General features: G+C 42.7%; 1 protein-coding gene across 1 annotated transcript in view; it reads left to right on the forward strand.

The window, feature by feature from the left end:
• The first annotated feature begins 17,006 nt into the window (after positions 1–17,006).
• The window catches only part of LOC101980533 (alcohol dehydrogenase 6), a 31,257-nt gene continuing 31,000 nt past the window's right edge, over positions 17,007–17,263 (forward strand). Inside the window, exon 1 of the mRNA XM_005357349.1 lies at positions 17,007–17,066. Coding sequence (XP_005357406.1) covers positions 17,049–17,066 — 18 coding nt within the window. The 5' untranslated portion in view covers positions 17,007–17,048. The remainder of the gene's footprint in view (positions 17,067–17,263) is intronic.

Genomic DNA, 17,263 nt, shown 5'->3' on the forward strand with positions numbered 1-17,263 from the left:
GGAGGTGGGGGTTCCTTGGACTTCCCACAGGTCAGGGAACCCTGATCGCTCTTTGGGCTGAGGAGGGGGGGACTTAATTGGGGGAGGGGGAGGGAAATGGGAGGCGGTGGCGGGGAAGAGACAGAAATCTTTAATAAATAAATAAATTTAAAACAAACAAAAAAAAGAAAATGAAGCTTACTACTGACTATTCTGAGACCAGTCAGCGCCTTATACTTGATGCGGGTTATGTCCCAGGGAAAGGACTTGAAAAGAACCTCCAGGGAATAACATGCCTCCTGGAGCCCATAGGAAATCAGGGGCAAAAGGGGCTGGGTTTTTCATAGGGGCCACTGAGGATGCCATTCATATACCCTGGACCACAAACACCCTGGTCTGGGTCCCTCAGTGGCCCCTTTCCAAAGAAAAATTAGAAGCCGCTTACTCGCTGGTCCAGGAACAACTCTCCCTGGAACATTTAGAAGTTTCCCATTCTCCCTGGAATACTCCCATTTTTGTCATTAAAAAGAAATCTGGCAAATGGAGGCTCTTACATGACCTTCGCGCTGTTAATCAACAAATGCAACTGTTAGGATCAGTACAGCGTGGCCTACCTTTACTCTCTAGCATTCCTAAGGACTGGCCAACAATTATTATTGACATTAAGGACTGTTTCTTTTCCATCCCGCTAGCAAGTGAGGACTGTAAGCGTTTTGCCTTTACCATTCCATCTGTCAGTCATGAAGAACCAGACAAAAGGTTTCAATGGAGAGTTCTACCTCAAGGAATGGGCAATAGTCCTACTATGTGTCAGTTATACGTCCAATTAGCACTTGAGCCCATTCGAAAGGCTTACCCTATTGTTAGGATGTGCCATTATATGGATGATATTTTGATAACAGCTCCATACAATGATATGTTGGAATCAGTATTTACCAGTACAGCAGAAGCTCTTAAGGCCAGAGGGTTGTTCATAGCCCCTGAGAAGGTACAGAGAGATCTTGTGGGCCGTTTTTTGGGAGCTGTTATATGTCCAAAGTATACACGCCCTCAAAAGGTACAGCTAAGAGTGGGAGCCTTAAAGACATTAATGATTTTCAACGTCTCCTGGGAGACATAAACTGGCTTTGTCCGTACCTCAAAATGACCACTGCAGAACTCCGGTTAGAAGGAGATTCCAGAGTTACCTCTCCCAGATATCTAACTGAGGAAGCTAGGTTGGCCCTCAGAAAGGTGGAAAAGGATATTGAGGAGGCACAATTACAATGCATTAACTACAGCAAACCCTTATTATTGTGTATCTTGCCAACTGAAGAAGCCCCTACTGCAGTACTCTGGCAGGAGGGACCTTTGTTGTTGGTCCATGCCCATGCCTCCATCCCTAATGTTATTCAATATTATCCTGCAGCAGTCACTACGATTGCTATGACAGGCATAAAATTGTCTTTGACATATTTTGCTATGCAACCTCATTTGCTTATACAGCCATATAATCCTAAACAGATTCAAATTTTATGTGCCACCATAGATGACTGGGCCGTGTTGATTACCACCTTTAATGGTAGATTTGATAATCACTATCCATCAGATAAATTGTTACAATTTATTACGCACCATCCGGTGGTTTTCCCTAAAATAACAGCCTCACATCCGTTGGAAGCAGCAGTTACGATTTTTACTGATGGTTCAAGCACAGGCAAAGGAGCTTATGTGATCCTGGGAGGAGGGACAGTGATGAAATGTTTCCAGTCTGACAGATCACAAATCGTTGAGTGTCAAATGGTGTCGGAGGTGTTTCGCAACTTCCCAGGACCCTTGAACATTTATTCGGATTCTCTTTATGTAGTTAATGTGGTCCACTGTCTAGAGGCCTCAGCAATAATATCAACTACTAGTCCTGTATCCTGTGTTTTCCTGGCTCTTCATCAAGAGATTAGGAGCAGGAAATATCCCTTCTATATTACCCATATTAGAGCTCATTCCCTTTTGCCTGGCCCTTTAGCAGATGCTAATGCACAAGCTGATGCTGCAACAAAAGCTTTTCCATCTTTAATTATGGACCCCTTAGCGCCGCAAAGCAGTTCCATCAATTATATCATGTGTCTGCTAAAGTCTTGAGATTAAAATTTGGTATAACTAGACAAAATGCCAGGGAAATAGTCAAGGCTTGTGAAGCATGTGTTTCCTTTCATCATCCTCCCCATGTTGGAGTCAATCCTAGGGGTCTTAAGCCCGGGGACCTTTGGCAGATGGATGTCACTCATGTGCCTGACTTTGGGCGCCTTCAATATGTTCATGTATCAGTAGATACTTGTTCAAAGGTTATTCATGCCACACCCCTGACTGGGGAGAAGGTCACCAATGTGGTAACACATTGTTTGGAGGCTTGGGCTGCTTGGGGCAAGCCCCAACGCTTAAAAACGGACAATGGCCCTGCTTATACATCCAGAACATTTAAAGGTTTCTGTGAACGCATGGGTGTTCAACATCATACTGGCCTGCCATACAACCCACAAGGACAAGGAATAGTTGAGAGAGCTAATCTCTCCCTGAAGGAACTTTTACAAAAACAAAAAGGGGGAATAAGCCATGGCCTACCACCAAGGAATGCTATATCCTTGGCAACATTTACCTTGAATTTTTTAACCTTGGATGATAAGGATCGCTCACCTGCTGATAAACATGCAAGCATGAGCGCCACAGAATCCACCCTAGTAAAGTAGAAAGATGTGTTATAAAACAAATGGAGTGGACCGGATCTGGTGATTGCCAGATCCAGGGGAGCTGTTTGTGTTTTCCCACAGGATCAGGAGGACCCAATCTGGGTGCCAGTAAGACTGACCAGAGAAGTGAAGATGGCTGCGAAGGATGAAGACAACCCAGTGGATGCTGATCATCCTGCTGTGGGTGACTCAAACAGATGCGAAGAAGATGACACTCTGGGCAGTAACGAGGGCATGGCTCGTACCAGTACCAGTTCATGCTAACTCATCCCTTTTACCCATATTATTCTCCACCTCCTGTGATATGGATACACCTTGTTTACCTAGCCCAGAACCAAAATCAGAAAAGTTTAATGCAACTAGAGTTGATTTAAATGGAACCATGTGCTTTTCCTTAAATAAGAAACCCCCTTGCATTTGGCTCCGACGTATAAATCTTACTAATTGGATGGATCCTTTGGTGCATAGCAAGATAGGGATAAACATGTTGAGTGAAGCACTCAGTAAAGTAGCATCAGAAACATCACAAGGGTCTGGGTCAGGTAGTAATGCATCGGCCATAAATGTTACCACCTTGGCCATGCGAGTAGAATCCATGGTGCCTACTGAAACAGGATCATTCGTAAGGAATACAACTTATTTCAGAGCATCACCACATTGCATTCCGGATTTTTCGTTTCCGCCCACCTTTACCGCCTGCCAAGCAAGAACTTGGGAAAAGGAACATGTTACATTTGGGTTTTCCTTATCCCCTTCCATGAAAAGCTATTTTTATAATAAAACCAAGAAAAATTCCACAATAGGGTCAGGATGGTCCTGGTACCAATGGCTGCTCTCTAATGAGGCAGGAGCTACGGCAGATATTTCTGCTTTGGCACAACTTCGGCTAACTACAATGTGGCTGCTCAATGTTACAGGCACTATTAGTGAACAGGCTAAACTAGGAAGGCAGCTTCGTTATATTCAAGAAGAAGAGTTAAGTAATCATACTCTCCCAGAAGCCGTAGTCTGTTTGCCTTCCCCATTTGGTTTTTTTTTTTTTTTCTTACTAATACTACCAGTGGGAGCGAGGTTGATTGTAAGACCGCCTCAGTGGAGTGTTTTTCGTCTGAATGCTGGAATGGAACATGGAAACTGGTGATAGTGTTAAAATTTCCTACGTTTGTACCCCTCCCTGTGGAGGCTGACCCTGAACAGTTCCCTATTGCTATGCTCCTACGTGAGCGGCGTGATTTTGGAATTACCGCTGCCATAGTCACTGCTATTGTGGTGTCATCAGCAGCCGCTATTACGGCAGGAGTGGCGATGGCTAGCCAGACACAAACGGCTGCCGCCATTAATGAGATTGTTATCAAAACTGCGGATGTATTAGATATTCAGACCAAAATCGGCAAACACATGCTGTCAGGCATAGTGGCTGCTAGTCAGAGGGTCGATTTCCTACAAACTCAGATTGATGAATTAGCCAGCTTAGTTCAAGTTGGTTGCATAGCACATCAGAAACATGTTTGCATTACTTCTCTTGTTTTTAATAATTCCAGGAACGAGTCTGAGCGAATTGGACAATACCTGGCAGGAAATAGGTCGCCAGAGACGGGGCTGCTACTTCAAGAGCAGCTGTTTCAGATCACCATTTTGAATAGCACCTGCGTGCAGCCTCTCACTCTTGGGCAGTTTTCAGACTGGCTCTACTCTGCCTTTTCTTTTTTCAAAGAGTGGGTGGGTGTGGGAATGTTCAGTGCCCTGTGCTGCCTCGGTGTGGTCATATGCTTATGGCTCCATTGCCGATTCAGGACACGCCTGCGCAGGGACAAAGCAATTATGGTACAGGCTCTTGCTGCCCTTGAACAAGGAGTCTCCCCCCAGGTCTGGCTAAGTAGCCTTAAAGATGGCCTCTGAGCAAGATGCAGCCTCGGCACCTCCAGCCTTAGGGCATTGCACGGAGATAGGTGCATCTTTGCTGATGGCCTCTGAGCAAGATGCAGCCTCGGCACCTACAGCCTTAGGGCATTGCAAGGAGATAGGTGCATCTTTGCTCACCGCCTCTGAGCAAGATGCAGCCTCGGCACCTACAGCCTTAGGGCATTGCAAGGAGATAGGTGCATCTTTGCTCCCCTCTTCTCTGTCTCTTTTACCAGGTCTTACAGTCCTTGCACCTCGTTGACCTTGCGGTCATTGCACTCGAGAGGATATTGGACTAGGGTACTTTTGCACCCTCGATCGTGAGGAAAGTCATGAAGTTCCCCACTAGATCGGGTGTTCTGTTTTTAAACAAAAAAGGGGGAGATGTAGCGCGCCACGGAGCCGCCATGTTCTCAGGGCATTAAGCCTGTTGCCTTTTTTTTCTATTGTCCCTAGTTGGTAAACAACTTCTGCGCACGCTCACCGCTGGCCCAGGAGTAATTTGATTCTCACCTGTCACTTGCTCACACGATCGCCTCAGTGTGGTCTGAGCCAATCGAGCAGTGATACGTCAAATCGGGCAAAGACACGTCAGAGGCGGACCAGGGGCTGTATATATTCCCCCGCGCGCGTGGACGGGCTCGGGGTCTTTTCACCTCTATCTACGCTTCAGTCTCGTGCTCCATTAAAGTACGTCCCAAGAAGAATCCTGTTGTGGCGTCTTCTCTGCTGGCGGAGTTGTGCGCTGCAGAGGGGAACAAAAATATTTCCAGTAATGAGTAAATCTGCCAAATAGATTCATAGAAATCACCTTCGAAGTAACAAGAAAGTATACATTTACCAAGATTTAACAGAATGTGGTTTAATAATTATCTGGCTTGACTCTACAGAAAACTCAGATCCCAGACCCTTGAACCGCCAGTGCTGACAGGATGACACACTCCATTGTTTCCACAGTGAAAATATCGCCACCAGAACCTCCTGACCCAGACAGTCCCATCTACAACAATAACATAAGAAAGCCACCATGAGCAATGCAAGCCGGGTAGGCCTCCTCTCCCTGTGTGTCGTGTCATAGTTGTGTTAGTTTCCCAGGCAGACATGCCGTCTTAAGCTCGCCCCTCTTTCCATTCCCTCTGACTACAGTTATTTGCTTATCCCCTTCTCAGCGTTTTCATTACTTAAGTAAGCAGATACAAGCTTGGCTCCAGATTTCCCCATTCAAAGACAAAGCCCTTCTTTTTTTAAACTTTTTTTTATTGATTTTATTGAGCTCTACATTTTTCTCTGCCCCCCTCCCTGCCTCCCCCCTCCCCTTCAACCCTCTCTCGAGGTCCCCATGCTCCCAATTTACTCAGGAGATCTTGTCTTTTTCTACTACCCATGTCGATTAGATCCATGTATGTCTCTTTTAAGGTCCTCATTGTTGTCTAGGTTCTCTGGGATTGTGATTTGTGGGCTGTTTTTCTTTGTTTTATGTTTAAAAAACACCTATGAGTGAGTATATGTGATAATTTTCTTTCTGGGTCTGGGTTACCTCACTCAAAATAATGTTTTCTAGCTCCATCCATTTGTCTGCAAAATTCAAGATGTTGTTATTTTTTCTGCTGTGTAGTACTCCATTAGGTAAATGTATCACATTTTCCTTATCCATTCTTTGGTCAAGGGGCATTTAGGCTGTTTTCAGGTTCTGGCTATGACAAACAAAGCTGCTATGTGTTGTAATAAGAGCGGCGGGGCTGGGTCCCCGGCACCCAGCCGCCCGCACGGCTAGCTTTACCAGAAATAACAACACACAAACTGTATTCATTTAAACATTGCTTGGCCCATTTCTATCTAGCCTCTTAACCCATTTTTTTAATAATCTATGTAGCACCATGAGGTGCACTTACCAGGAAAGATCTTAACCTGCATCTGTCTGGAGTGGGAGAACCATGGCGACTCCCTGACTTAGCTTCTTTCTCCCAGCCTTCTGTTCTGTTTACTCCACCCACCTATGTTCTAACCAATAAAATGGGCCAAAGCAGTTTTTTTATTTTTTAACCAATGACCTTCCTCCATCAGCTATGAACATAGTTGAGCACATGCCCTTGTGGCACAATTGAGCCTCCTTTGGGTATATACCTGAAAGTGGTATTACTTGGTCTTAAGGAAGGTTGTTTCCTAATTTTCTGAAAAATTGCCACACTGACATCCAAAGAAGCTGTACCAGCTTGCATTCTCCCTGACTTCAAACTCTACTACAGAGCTACAGTATTGAAAACAGCCTGGTATTGGCATAAAAACAGACAGGAGGACCAATAGAACTGAATCAAAGACCTGGATATTAATCCATACACCATCAAACACCTGATTTTTGACAAAGAAACAAAAAATATCAAATGGAAAAAAGAAAGCATTTTAACAAATGGTGGCATAACTGGATATCAACATGTAGAAGAATGAAAATAGACCCATATCTATCACCATGCACAAAACTCAAGTCCAAATGGATCAAAGACCTCAACATAAAGCCAGACACACTGAACCTTAAAGAAGAGAATGTGGGAAGTACACTTGAATGCATTGACACAGGAGACCACTTCCTAAATATAACCCCAGCAGCATAGACAATGAGAGAAACAATTAATAAATGGGACCTCCTGAAACTGAGAAGCTTCTGTAAAGCAAAGAACGCAGTCAATAAGACAAAACAACAGCCTACAGAATGGGAAAAGATTCCTCACTAATCCCACTTCAGGCAGAGGTCTGATCTCCAAAATATACAAAGAACTCTAGAAATTTGTCATCGAAAGAACATATAATCCAATAAAAAAAATGGAGTACAGACCCAAACAGAGAACTCTCCACAGAGGAATCTAAAATGGCTAAAAGACACTTAAGGAAATGTTCAACATCCTTAGTCATTAGAGAAATGCAAATCAAAACAACTCTGAGATTCCATCTTACACCTTTAAGAATGGCCAAGATCAAAAACACTGATAACAACTTCTACTGGAGAGGTTGTGGGGTAAAGACAAAACCCGTCTTAAGGATTCCTCACAGACACGGATAGTTAGCTAAAAGAGATAAGGGCTGCAAAAGAGATTTGGAAGATGAAAAGTCAAGGACATTTTCACATCTACCCTGGCTTCCCAGAGCAGGTGGCGCTGAGGGAGAAACTTTGCTGAGATAGACAAAGACTTTGTAAGAGAGGACAAGACTTTGTAAGCAACTGAATCCACAGGGAAAGTACAGAGATCAAAAGAGCTCTCATTTGATCATTCTCAAGAAGCCTGTGTGGATGAAAGACAAGGCAGAGGAGACAGTGGCAGGAAATAGGACTGCAGAAAGACAAGAAAACTGTGGTATCCATGGGTGCTGTTAGCCAATGCGCAGAAGCATCACTTCTAACGGATTAGCCTGGGAGACGACTGCCACAATGGAACGGAAGGTGTATCTGAAGACGATAACACCAGCCGGTGGAGCAGAAAGCTCTTCCAGTAGTTCACATGAAAGGCAGTGTAAAGGCCCAGACCACACAGAGGTAGCAAGAAAGGAGAATACAAAACACTGACAATATAAACAAAAGACAACAAAAAAAAAAGGAAAAACATTTTGTTCATTTACCCTTATTGTTAAAAATGCCCATACCACCCAAAGAGATCTACAGACACAATGCAATCTTAACAAAATACTAAAAACATTTCTCTCAGAACTAGGGAGACGGCCTTGAAATCCGTACAGAACCACAAAAAATGTAAATAGGCAAAGTAATCCTGCTCAACAGTTCAAAACAGGAGTTTATAGTCCAAAACATGCCACTGAGTCCTGTGAGAACAGCAACATGGTTTAGTAGAACAAAACAGAATCACAGACAAATGGGAGCAAACAACAGAGCACCCAGGAAAACTAAAGCCCATGCAGTGACGAAGCTGTTCACAAAGTTGCTCTCTGTTTAGATAATTTTCTATTTTGTGACCGAGACCATGATCTAAGGTAAAAAGATGAGTTTGGTTCTAAGGCTTGAACCCACCAATTTCTGAGCTTACCCCAGGCTATGACTTGAAATCTCACCAACCCCACCCCAGAAATATCCATGCTGGAAAATTCTGCCCCCAAGAAACCTGATATAAACCTGCTGCCCACTCCTGTGTTTTTCCCAATAAATCTCTTATGTGAGCTTTGTTTGCAGTGTGACTTTGTACTATTATTTGGCTCTCTGTCTCCAGGATACATTTCCCCTCAGAGTTGTAAAACTTGCATTGGAGATGCCTTTCCCCTGAGAACTTAATACTTACAAAATGACCAAGCAACCAATAAAGAAAAGGTGTTTAATTTGGGGATATGGTTTCAGAGAATTAAAAAAACAAAAACAAGAGAAGGAAAATTACAGAGTCCAAGTTTTATCAAGCACCTGAACTTTGTAATCAAACAGACTTCAAATCCAGCCTGTGTTCCAATGAGCAAACACATTATCGACTTTGATGTATTTTGTATGCAAAAATGAATCATACTCAACAGGCACTAGCCAAAGATAGGTAAGCCAAACTAAATAAAAACAAGCAATACTTTTATCTGTATGAATTACCTTAAACAACAAAAAATTTATAACAAAAACCTATTCCATTATAAATTTAACCCTTGAGAGAGACATGTCTTTTCTTTTCCCTTGAGACTGAGACAGGAGGAACTAATGTTCCTGGCTAGGAACTCAATAGAGTCCTTGCCAGAGTGGGCACTTCAAAGTCTATTTTCTGGCAATCAGAGACCTGACACTGAAGGGTAAATAGCTCCATTCTCTACATTCTGGATAGCACAAGGGAGAAAACCACTTAACCTGAATAGAACGACTTACAGACTTATGGAAGCCACATAGTGGCTTCATGCCACTTAGGTAGTAAACTAACCACTCTTTTCTTCCATGTAGTTTTATATCACACATTCTCCAAGAATTAATGATTATCCTTGGGTTACAAGTGCATGCATATTATGTATGTACAAAAAAATGACAAAATCAGTCTATGGATGAAGACAAAACCAAAAAAAAAAGATTAGTCTTCAAACTGGAAGAAACATTACCTAGAAGAACCAACATAGAAAACACAGTCCTAGAACCTTTGGACCAGGACCACAGAGCTACCACTCACAGATTATACTGTGCTCGATAGATACTGGGTAAGTAGATGATAGATATAGATAGATAGATAGATAGATAGATAGATAGATAGATAGATAGATAGATAGATAGAAAGAAAGAATTTAATATTAGATTCTTAATCTCACCGTGAAATTCTATTGCTATTTTGAATAGAGCTTTGGGGAACTTAAAGACTTAAGTAAGCAGGTAGATGCAGTGAGTGACATTTCTAAGCTTGGGTTTCTCAAGGATACTGGCGTATAGCTACAGAGAATGTGGGACAGGTTCAGGGAGTCAGATACGGATGTGCAGCTTCAGAAAATAAGGCAAGAACTAAAGGGCATCCATGGAGACATTCTCTGAAGAGCTTGCCTCTCGACTCTTCAAAACAGTTTCTATTTCTTCACATTTTCTTCACCCCTCTGCAAATCTATTGACTTGAGAAAGTGAAATAATATTGGCGAGAATCTTGACACAGCACAGAACTCATGTGCTGATAGTGTTTAAGAGCAGCAAAGGGTTTGACTTTCCCCGGGTCCCTGCTCCCTGGTCTTTTGCCCCATCACAGCTCACTCAGGCCTGTTCTACAGTTTCCCTGTGCTCATCTCTGAGTGCTGCTACTGCTGCTATGCCCCTCTCCCCAAGTCAGAGGCCAAAACTTCATCCTTCTGTGTTATGAACAATGATATCATTATTTTAATGTATGTGTGAGTGTGCATGTGCCTGATGGAGGAAGTGGTGCAGGCACAGGTGTGTTTAGCTGGAGGACAGAGAGCAACCTCAAGCGTCATCTTCTAGAGCACTGTTCACCTCCTTGACCTTGAGATAGGGTCTCCCACTGAGCTAGACTCACCAGGCAGACCAGGCTAGCTGGCCACTGAACCCCAGGGAGCCTTCTGGCTCTCACTGTCCAGTGCTCAGGTCACAATCAAATGACACCATGCCCAACACAGACCTAGATCATAGATTCTAGGAGATCAAACCCAGGTCTCATACTTTTATAACGATTTATTTATAGTGATCTGCCTGCTTATATGCCTACAGACCAGAAGAGGGCACCAGATCTCATTTCAGAGGGATGTGGTTGCTGGGAATTGAACTCGGGACCTTTGAAAGAGCAGGCAGTGCTCTTAATCACTGAGCCACCTCTCCAGATCTCACACTTTTAAGGCAAGCTCTTTACACACTGAGATCTCCCCAGTCCAACTACACCTTTCTTCTATACCCCCTCCTTCATTTAACCACTGGTCATAAGACATTCCTTCTACACCAGTCTGAATCTTTCATTTTGCTTTGGCTACTTATTACAAGTTACAGCCAGATTTCCTAACATCATTTCTTCCTGATACATAAGTATACACCTGCCTGAATGGAAATATATATACATATCTAAGGAAGCTTTGCCTGAGGCAAAAATTATAAAGGGCGAATGTGTGGTTAATTCCAGCACTCAGGAGACAGAGGCAGGTGGATCTCTCTGAGTTCAAGGCCAACCTGGTCTACAGAATGGGTTCCAGGAGAGCCAAGACTGTTACACAGAGAAACCCTGTCTCAAAAAAACAAACAAACAAAAAAGAGTCAGTGCACAGGTTCTTAGAAAGATATCTCATGAAAAACAACCTGTGTTTCTTTACTGGATCATCAAGATGCTCTTGATTCTGAAAGAAAGAGAGAAAGAGAGAGAGAGAGAGAGAGAGAGAGAGAGAGAAAGAAGGAGGAAGGGAAAGGAGGGAGGGAGAGAGAGGGAGAGGGGGGAAGAAGAAAGGAAGGAGGAGAGAGGGAGGGGAGGAGAAAAAAGATAAAAGAGAAAGATCTTAAAGTTATTGGAGCTAAATTCCTATTTTGAAGAGAAATTTGGATGAAGACAATGCTGTTCTTACTTGAAAAAATGTCAATGGCATGAAAGGTAAAGAGAAGCTAAGAAACTGCTCATAATTTCCTATAAAATTAAAGGATACAGATGAGACACGACAGTTGAAGTCTATACATAATTTTGGGCTGTATTATGTACTCATGGAAGAAAACATTTTTTAGAGAAGGTGAAAACTAGAATATAAGGAACCAAATATCACTCCACAAGAAAAGACGCTTGCCACCAAGCCTGATGAGCTGAGTTCAATCAACATGTGTTGGAAAAAGAGAACTAACCCTTGCTAGCTGTCCTGTGACTTCCACTCATTCATCATGTTACATGAATGTACATGCATGTACAATACATGCAATGAATAAATTTATCTTTTAAAAAATAATAAAATGTGTTGCCACCTGGCTGTTGATCTCTGGGTCACCCCCTAGAAAAGGTGATTTTCCTGAGACACATGATAGAGATGGATCCATTCTTTATCTTTTTAAAAAGAATAAAATGTGTTACCACGTAGGCTGTTGATCTCTGGATCACCCCCTAGGAAAGTTGATTTTCCTGAAGACGTATGAAGGAGATGGGTCCATTAAAGAGATGAGAAATTTATGTCTCCAGAAGCTCCTCCTTGAAGACAGTTGTGTACAGATCTTTGAGAAAAAGGCAGTCCAGTTTTCTGAGTTCTAACTCGAAAAGAATGACATCCTTTTCTGATACTATCCAAAATCCTAAGAATGGCACTTTGGGCTGTCTCACTGTTTCCCTGAAGACAAATCTTCCCCCTTTTATTGCTCTCACCTTGAAGGTAATAAGAAACACTTTACTTCAATCTAAACATAAGTGATGATGGCCCAGGACCACTGATTGAGGTTCCCAGAATAGCATGGTCCACGTGGAAGTCATTACAGAAGAAAATGTTTCAAGTACACTGGTGGAGACCACAGAAACACGGGTCAGAGAAAAGCAGAGCTCTGTTATGGTATGCATAACCTATGATAACATAACATTCTTACCTGTGGAGATGGTGGGAACAAGTGTCCTGCTAAGTTAATACATATCAAAGAAGTCTAGTGACATTCACAAGGATGTCAGTTCACACCGATGTGGTGGTGAGCTAAGGGGACTATAGATCTGGACAGCCAACATTTCAACTCTGGACCATCATAAGTTCTAACTAACCAGTAGCCTTGCAGACCCTTCCACACAGCCGTGACTTTGTTCGGGAGACTTCAGTTCACACTTACTTTCAAAGAAGCTGGGGGAAGTATAGCACAAAAGAAAGACCACAAGCACATGGAAAAGTGTATTAATGCTGGATCTGTGCTAAGGCTTATTGGGCTTCCAACGAAGATATTTATTTAACTGGACCATCATTTGTCAAGTACCTGATGTTTTCAAATATTCTAAAGTACTCTATGAAATACATTTTATGTAAAATAAAATACTATCTCAATCCTAAATGACATACTACTATACCCACAGACCATCCCTCGCTCACTCCACATCAAAAAAAGCTTGTCCTTGTACTAAGTGGAGATTTGTGTTACATATATGTACATCACCTCAGTAAAACATGAAATCAGCTGGGGCTCATGTGGCTATCTCAGTGTGCCTAATGAGCAAGCCAGGACAGAGTGGAGAAGACAAAGCCTGTACGTCTGAAGGATAGCTCAGAGTTTAGTAGGCAAGACAGCTGTGAGACAGCTCCACGCAGGGCAGCACACAAGCAAGAGGGTCAGAGGAGGATGCAGAGAGCACTGAGGAGCAAGACACAAATCAGGAACTGAAGGAAAGGGTCAATAGTGTTTAGTGTGTAGATAAGTGTTCGTGAACACCTGAGTGAGTTCTGAGGTTGATTTGGGAAGATTTAGAGAGTTCTGGATGCTTACACCAGAAAAGTTATCTGATTTTTTTAAAAACTAGAGAAAGAGAAAGAAAAGGTTTTTTTTTTGTTTTGTTTTGTTGGTTTTTTTTAAGAAACTGTTAGGAATGTGAATCTAGTGTTTGGAAACAGCAACTGCAGACAGAGCTGTGCCAGCAGGAGACTCCTTATCAAGATTACTACAACAGTGTAAACAAGAAATAATGAGAACCTGATCTGCAAATTAGTAACAGTGGGAAGAGGAAATGAAAGGGGGTCACAGAGCTTGTCAGTGCTGTAGAGAATGGCCAGGGGAGCTTTGGAACCCTGAGAAAAAGAATAGAGACACTCCTGTCAAAGCCAACATAAGAGAATAAGCCATGTTCGTGTTGGAAAAAAAGAGGATTCTGTAACAGATAAACAGTGTTCAGAATAATGTCCTATGGAGGAAGGATTCCAAAGCATGAAGATGGGTTCTGTTGATGGAGAATGCCAATTACATGGCCCCCAATTCAGGAGGATAAGTTCTATTCAGTGAGTGACAAAGCTCAGGATTAGGGCCTAAACAATGTTCAGGATTTGGGAAAGTTCTACTGAAGGTTGGCTTCAGAGACTAGCAAAAAATCACCATCCAATTCTCCATCCTCCCCTCCCCTCCCTCCTTCCTTCTTTCCCAGCTTCCTTGGTGCTTTAGGCTGGACATGCTAATTGCTTGTAGACATATCTACTTTAAGTGTGTATGAATGTTCACAAAACAACCTGTCTTTTTTTTTTTTACCTCTATTTGATGTGGGGTTAATAAAGATCTTTTTCCATTCTTTAGGCTACTGTTTTGTCTTGTTCATCATATCCTTTGCTTCACAGAAGCTTCACAGTTTCAGGAGGTCCCATTTATTAATTGTTTCTCTCAGTGTCTGTGCTACTAGGGTTATATTTAGGAAGTGATTTCCTGTGCCAATATATTCAAGTGTATTTCCCACTTTCTTTTCTATGAGATTCAGTGTGGTTGATTTTATGTTGAGGCCTTTGATCCATTTGGACTTGAGTTTTGTGCATGGTGATAGATATGGTACCTTCACCATAAGAATGGATTCCATTTTCAGTAAATAGGTGCTTTGCTAAAGAGATGAATTTTGCAGCCAGGCAGTCAGGCGGTGGCTCACAACCATCTGTAATGCCCTCTTCTGGCCTGCAGGCATACACACAGACAGAATATTGTATACATAATAAATAAATATTTAAAAAAAAGAAAAGAAAACCAGTGAATACTATGGGAATATGAAAAAAACAGACAAAGCTAAAGAGAACCATACTCACAAGGAAAGAGGGCAAAAATATTTTAAACTCTTAAAACACAGAATACAGAACTTTCACAGATCAAACTGTAAAAAAGCAGGCTCAGCAAGACAGTTCAGCAGGCAAAGGCAGTTGCCTCCAATCCTGATCACTTCAGCCAACCCTCACTTACATACACAAACTTAATACATGTAATAAACAGTCTAAATATGTAAAGCAAAAATTTAAGAGTAATATAAGGAATGAAAACAGAAAAACAATGATCTTTACAAAGCTCTCATTACCTAATAGATGAGCAGAAAACCTGTGTCCAGAACACCAAACTGCTGATCCTCAGCGACGGTCAGGGAAACAAAGATCACCCAGAATCACGTGTCCTGTGCACCACCATAGATCAAGTTTAAGCCTGGTGACTCTGAGCCTGAGTCTCCACACCGTCACTCAGAGGTCCAGTCAGTTTGTAAACATGAGTCGCTCTGACCATCACAGCTGCACACCAGCAGTTCCCAGAACAGCCCAAAGTGTGATCAATCAGGATGGAGTCAGAAGACACAGCGAGACTACAGAGGCAAAGCCAGCCAGCTGTGGAGCAGAACTTTAAAGTAAGACACAGCAGGAGGAACTTGGGGGACAGCGAACTCTTCCACTCACCTTCTGGAGTGATGGATATATGATTTTTTTACATTGGCCTAAGGTCATAAACTTACAGATAAAATATAATTTTGAAAAGTTGAGTTGGTCATCAGTTGGAGACGTCCCTTTTCCTAAACAAACAGCCATCATGTGTTAGCTACTCTGCCCGTCAGCACCAGCGCTCAGAGCCCCAGGTCAGGCAGGCTCTAAGCGCTGGTCCTCAGGGGCTGCAGCCCTGCTGTCTGTGGAGGACACTGTGAGACCCAGAGCCACTGGGACTGTGTTCAGGCACACACATCCAGAGGGACAGTGAGAGTTGTCCCCAACAGTGACTACATGGCTCCCTGATCACAGCAGTTGAAAGGAACTCTGGCAGCTTTTGAGCCCGTGGCTTTTGAGCACCCTTAACAAAAATGTTTTCAGTGTTCCGACGGTCAGTTGCCCTGTTAGTATGTCCCGGCTGTATCAGTCTTGGATGTTGCATAAGCAAACTTGAGCACTCCTGCAGCAGGGCTCATGAAGAGAGCTTTTGTGTAGCCACTGAGTGACCATGATTAGAAAAAAAGAGCAGAGAGAAAAGGGGTGCAGGAGTTATGGTTCATACAGTAGAATGCCCACCCGGAAGCAAAATAAACTATAATTTAAGGCACTGTGATGTCAGAGTCTGGTGCTAGCCCGGACCACAAATTATTTCTCTGGACCAGACCCCAACATAAGCTATCTCTCTTTCTGGACCAGCGTGGAGGCGCAAGAATAAAGTCACAACTCACATAGTTTTATCGGGAGGGAGATTCTCAGTGATCCCTCATGAAATCCTGAGTTCATATCCTGAAGTTCTCTCTGTATTCTCCAAACAGTCTTTATACCAAAATTTAACTGAGGGGGAAATACATTAGCATTCTGTTTCCTCGGTAACCAGGTGAATGGCTTTCAGTCATGTCTACATCTTCCTGGTCTGTATGCTAGCTCTCTTGTGTAGGGTGAATTACCATTTCTTTTCAGGCATCCTCCAAATTAAAAAGAGCAGAGCAACATCTGGACCTTTCGTTAGGTTAGCGACAGCCTGTCTGGAAGGCTACGTGACCACTTCAGATACCGACTATGGCTTTAGAGCCTGGCTGCCACATCATATAGAAATATGGGCCTCACTGTGAGTGATCTACAAACAGAACTGAGAGGGAAACACTTGGAAGGACACACATACTAGAAGTCTATTATTACACTATTATTAGTCTATAATTAGTCTATTATTGCACGAACTTATTAATACTCTAAACTATTGGATAGAAAAGCACAAATATGTAGCAAAACAATAAATACACAAGGAAATTATCAGGCTGTAAAAGAGAAGAGTGGGGAAGAGGGAAACCCCAGAGCAACTGAAACATCTTTACTAAGTGGTTATCTGTCACTCGGCTTTATACAATTGATGCACTTTTCTCTATTCGACATATTGTAATAAAAGATAAGAAAATAACTAATTAAAAAAAACTCTTGGTGCCAGCTTGAACTATGACAGTACAAATGTCACAGGAGGAGTCAGGCAGGGCTGTGATTGGACAATCAGCCAGCAGGAATGCTATTTATTCAGAGTTCTCAGCACAAGATACAAAGCATTCCGGGTAGAGGTGAAAAACCAGTCACAAAGACACTTCCAAAGCAAGCTTTCCGAGGAAAATGGGCACCAGGGGAAAAGTAAGTAAACAACCTGTATCTACATTTAGCTTCTGCTTCTGTTGGGTCTCTGCACATTTGCTGAGGATGCTGCCCCCAGGTTACAGTCAAGGCACAGCAAATTAAAGCCAACTAAAGGGAGAGGAACAGTCCAGAAGCTAGAAATTGGTTCTAAGAAAAAGCAACTCTGGATTTGCTGAAGTCTTCTTGGGTACTCA

This window comes from Microtus ochrogaster, chromosome 21 (assembly GCF_000317375.1).
Source record: "Microtus ochrogaster isolate Prairie Vole_2 chromosome 21, MicOch1.0, whole genome shotgun sequence".
NCBI classification, from domain to species: Eukaryota; Metazoa; Chordata; class Mammalia; order Rodentia; family Cricetidae; genus Microtus; species Microtus ochrogaster.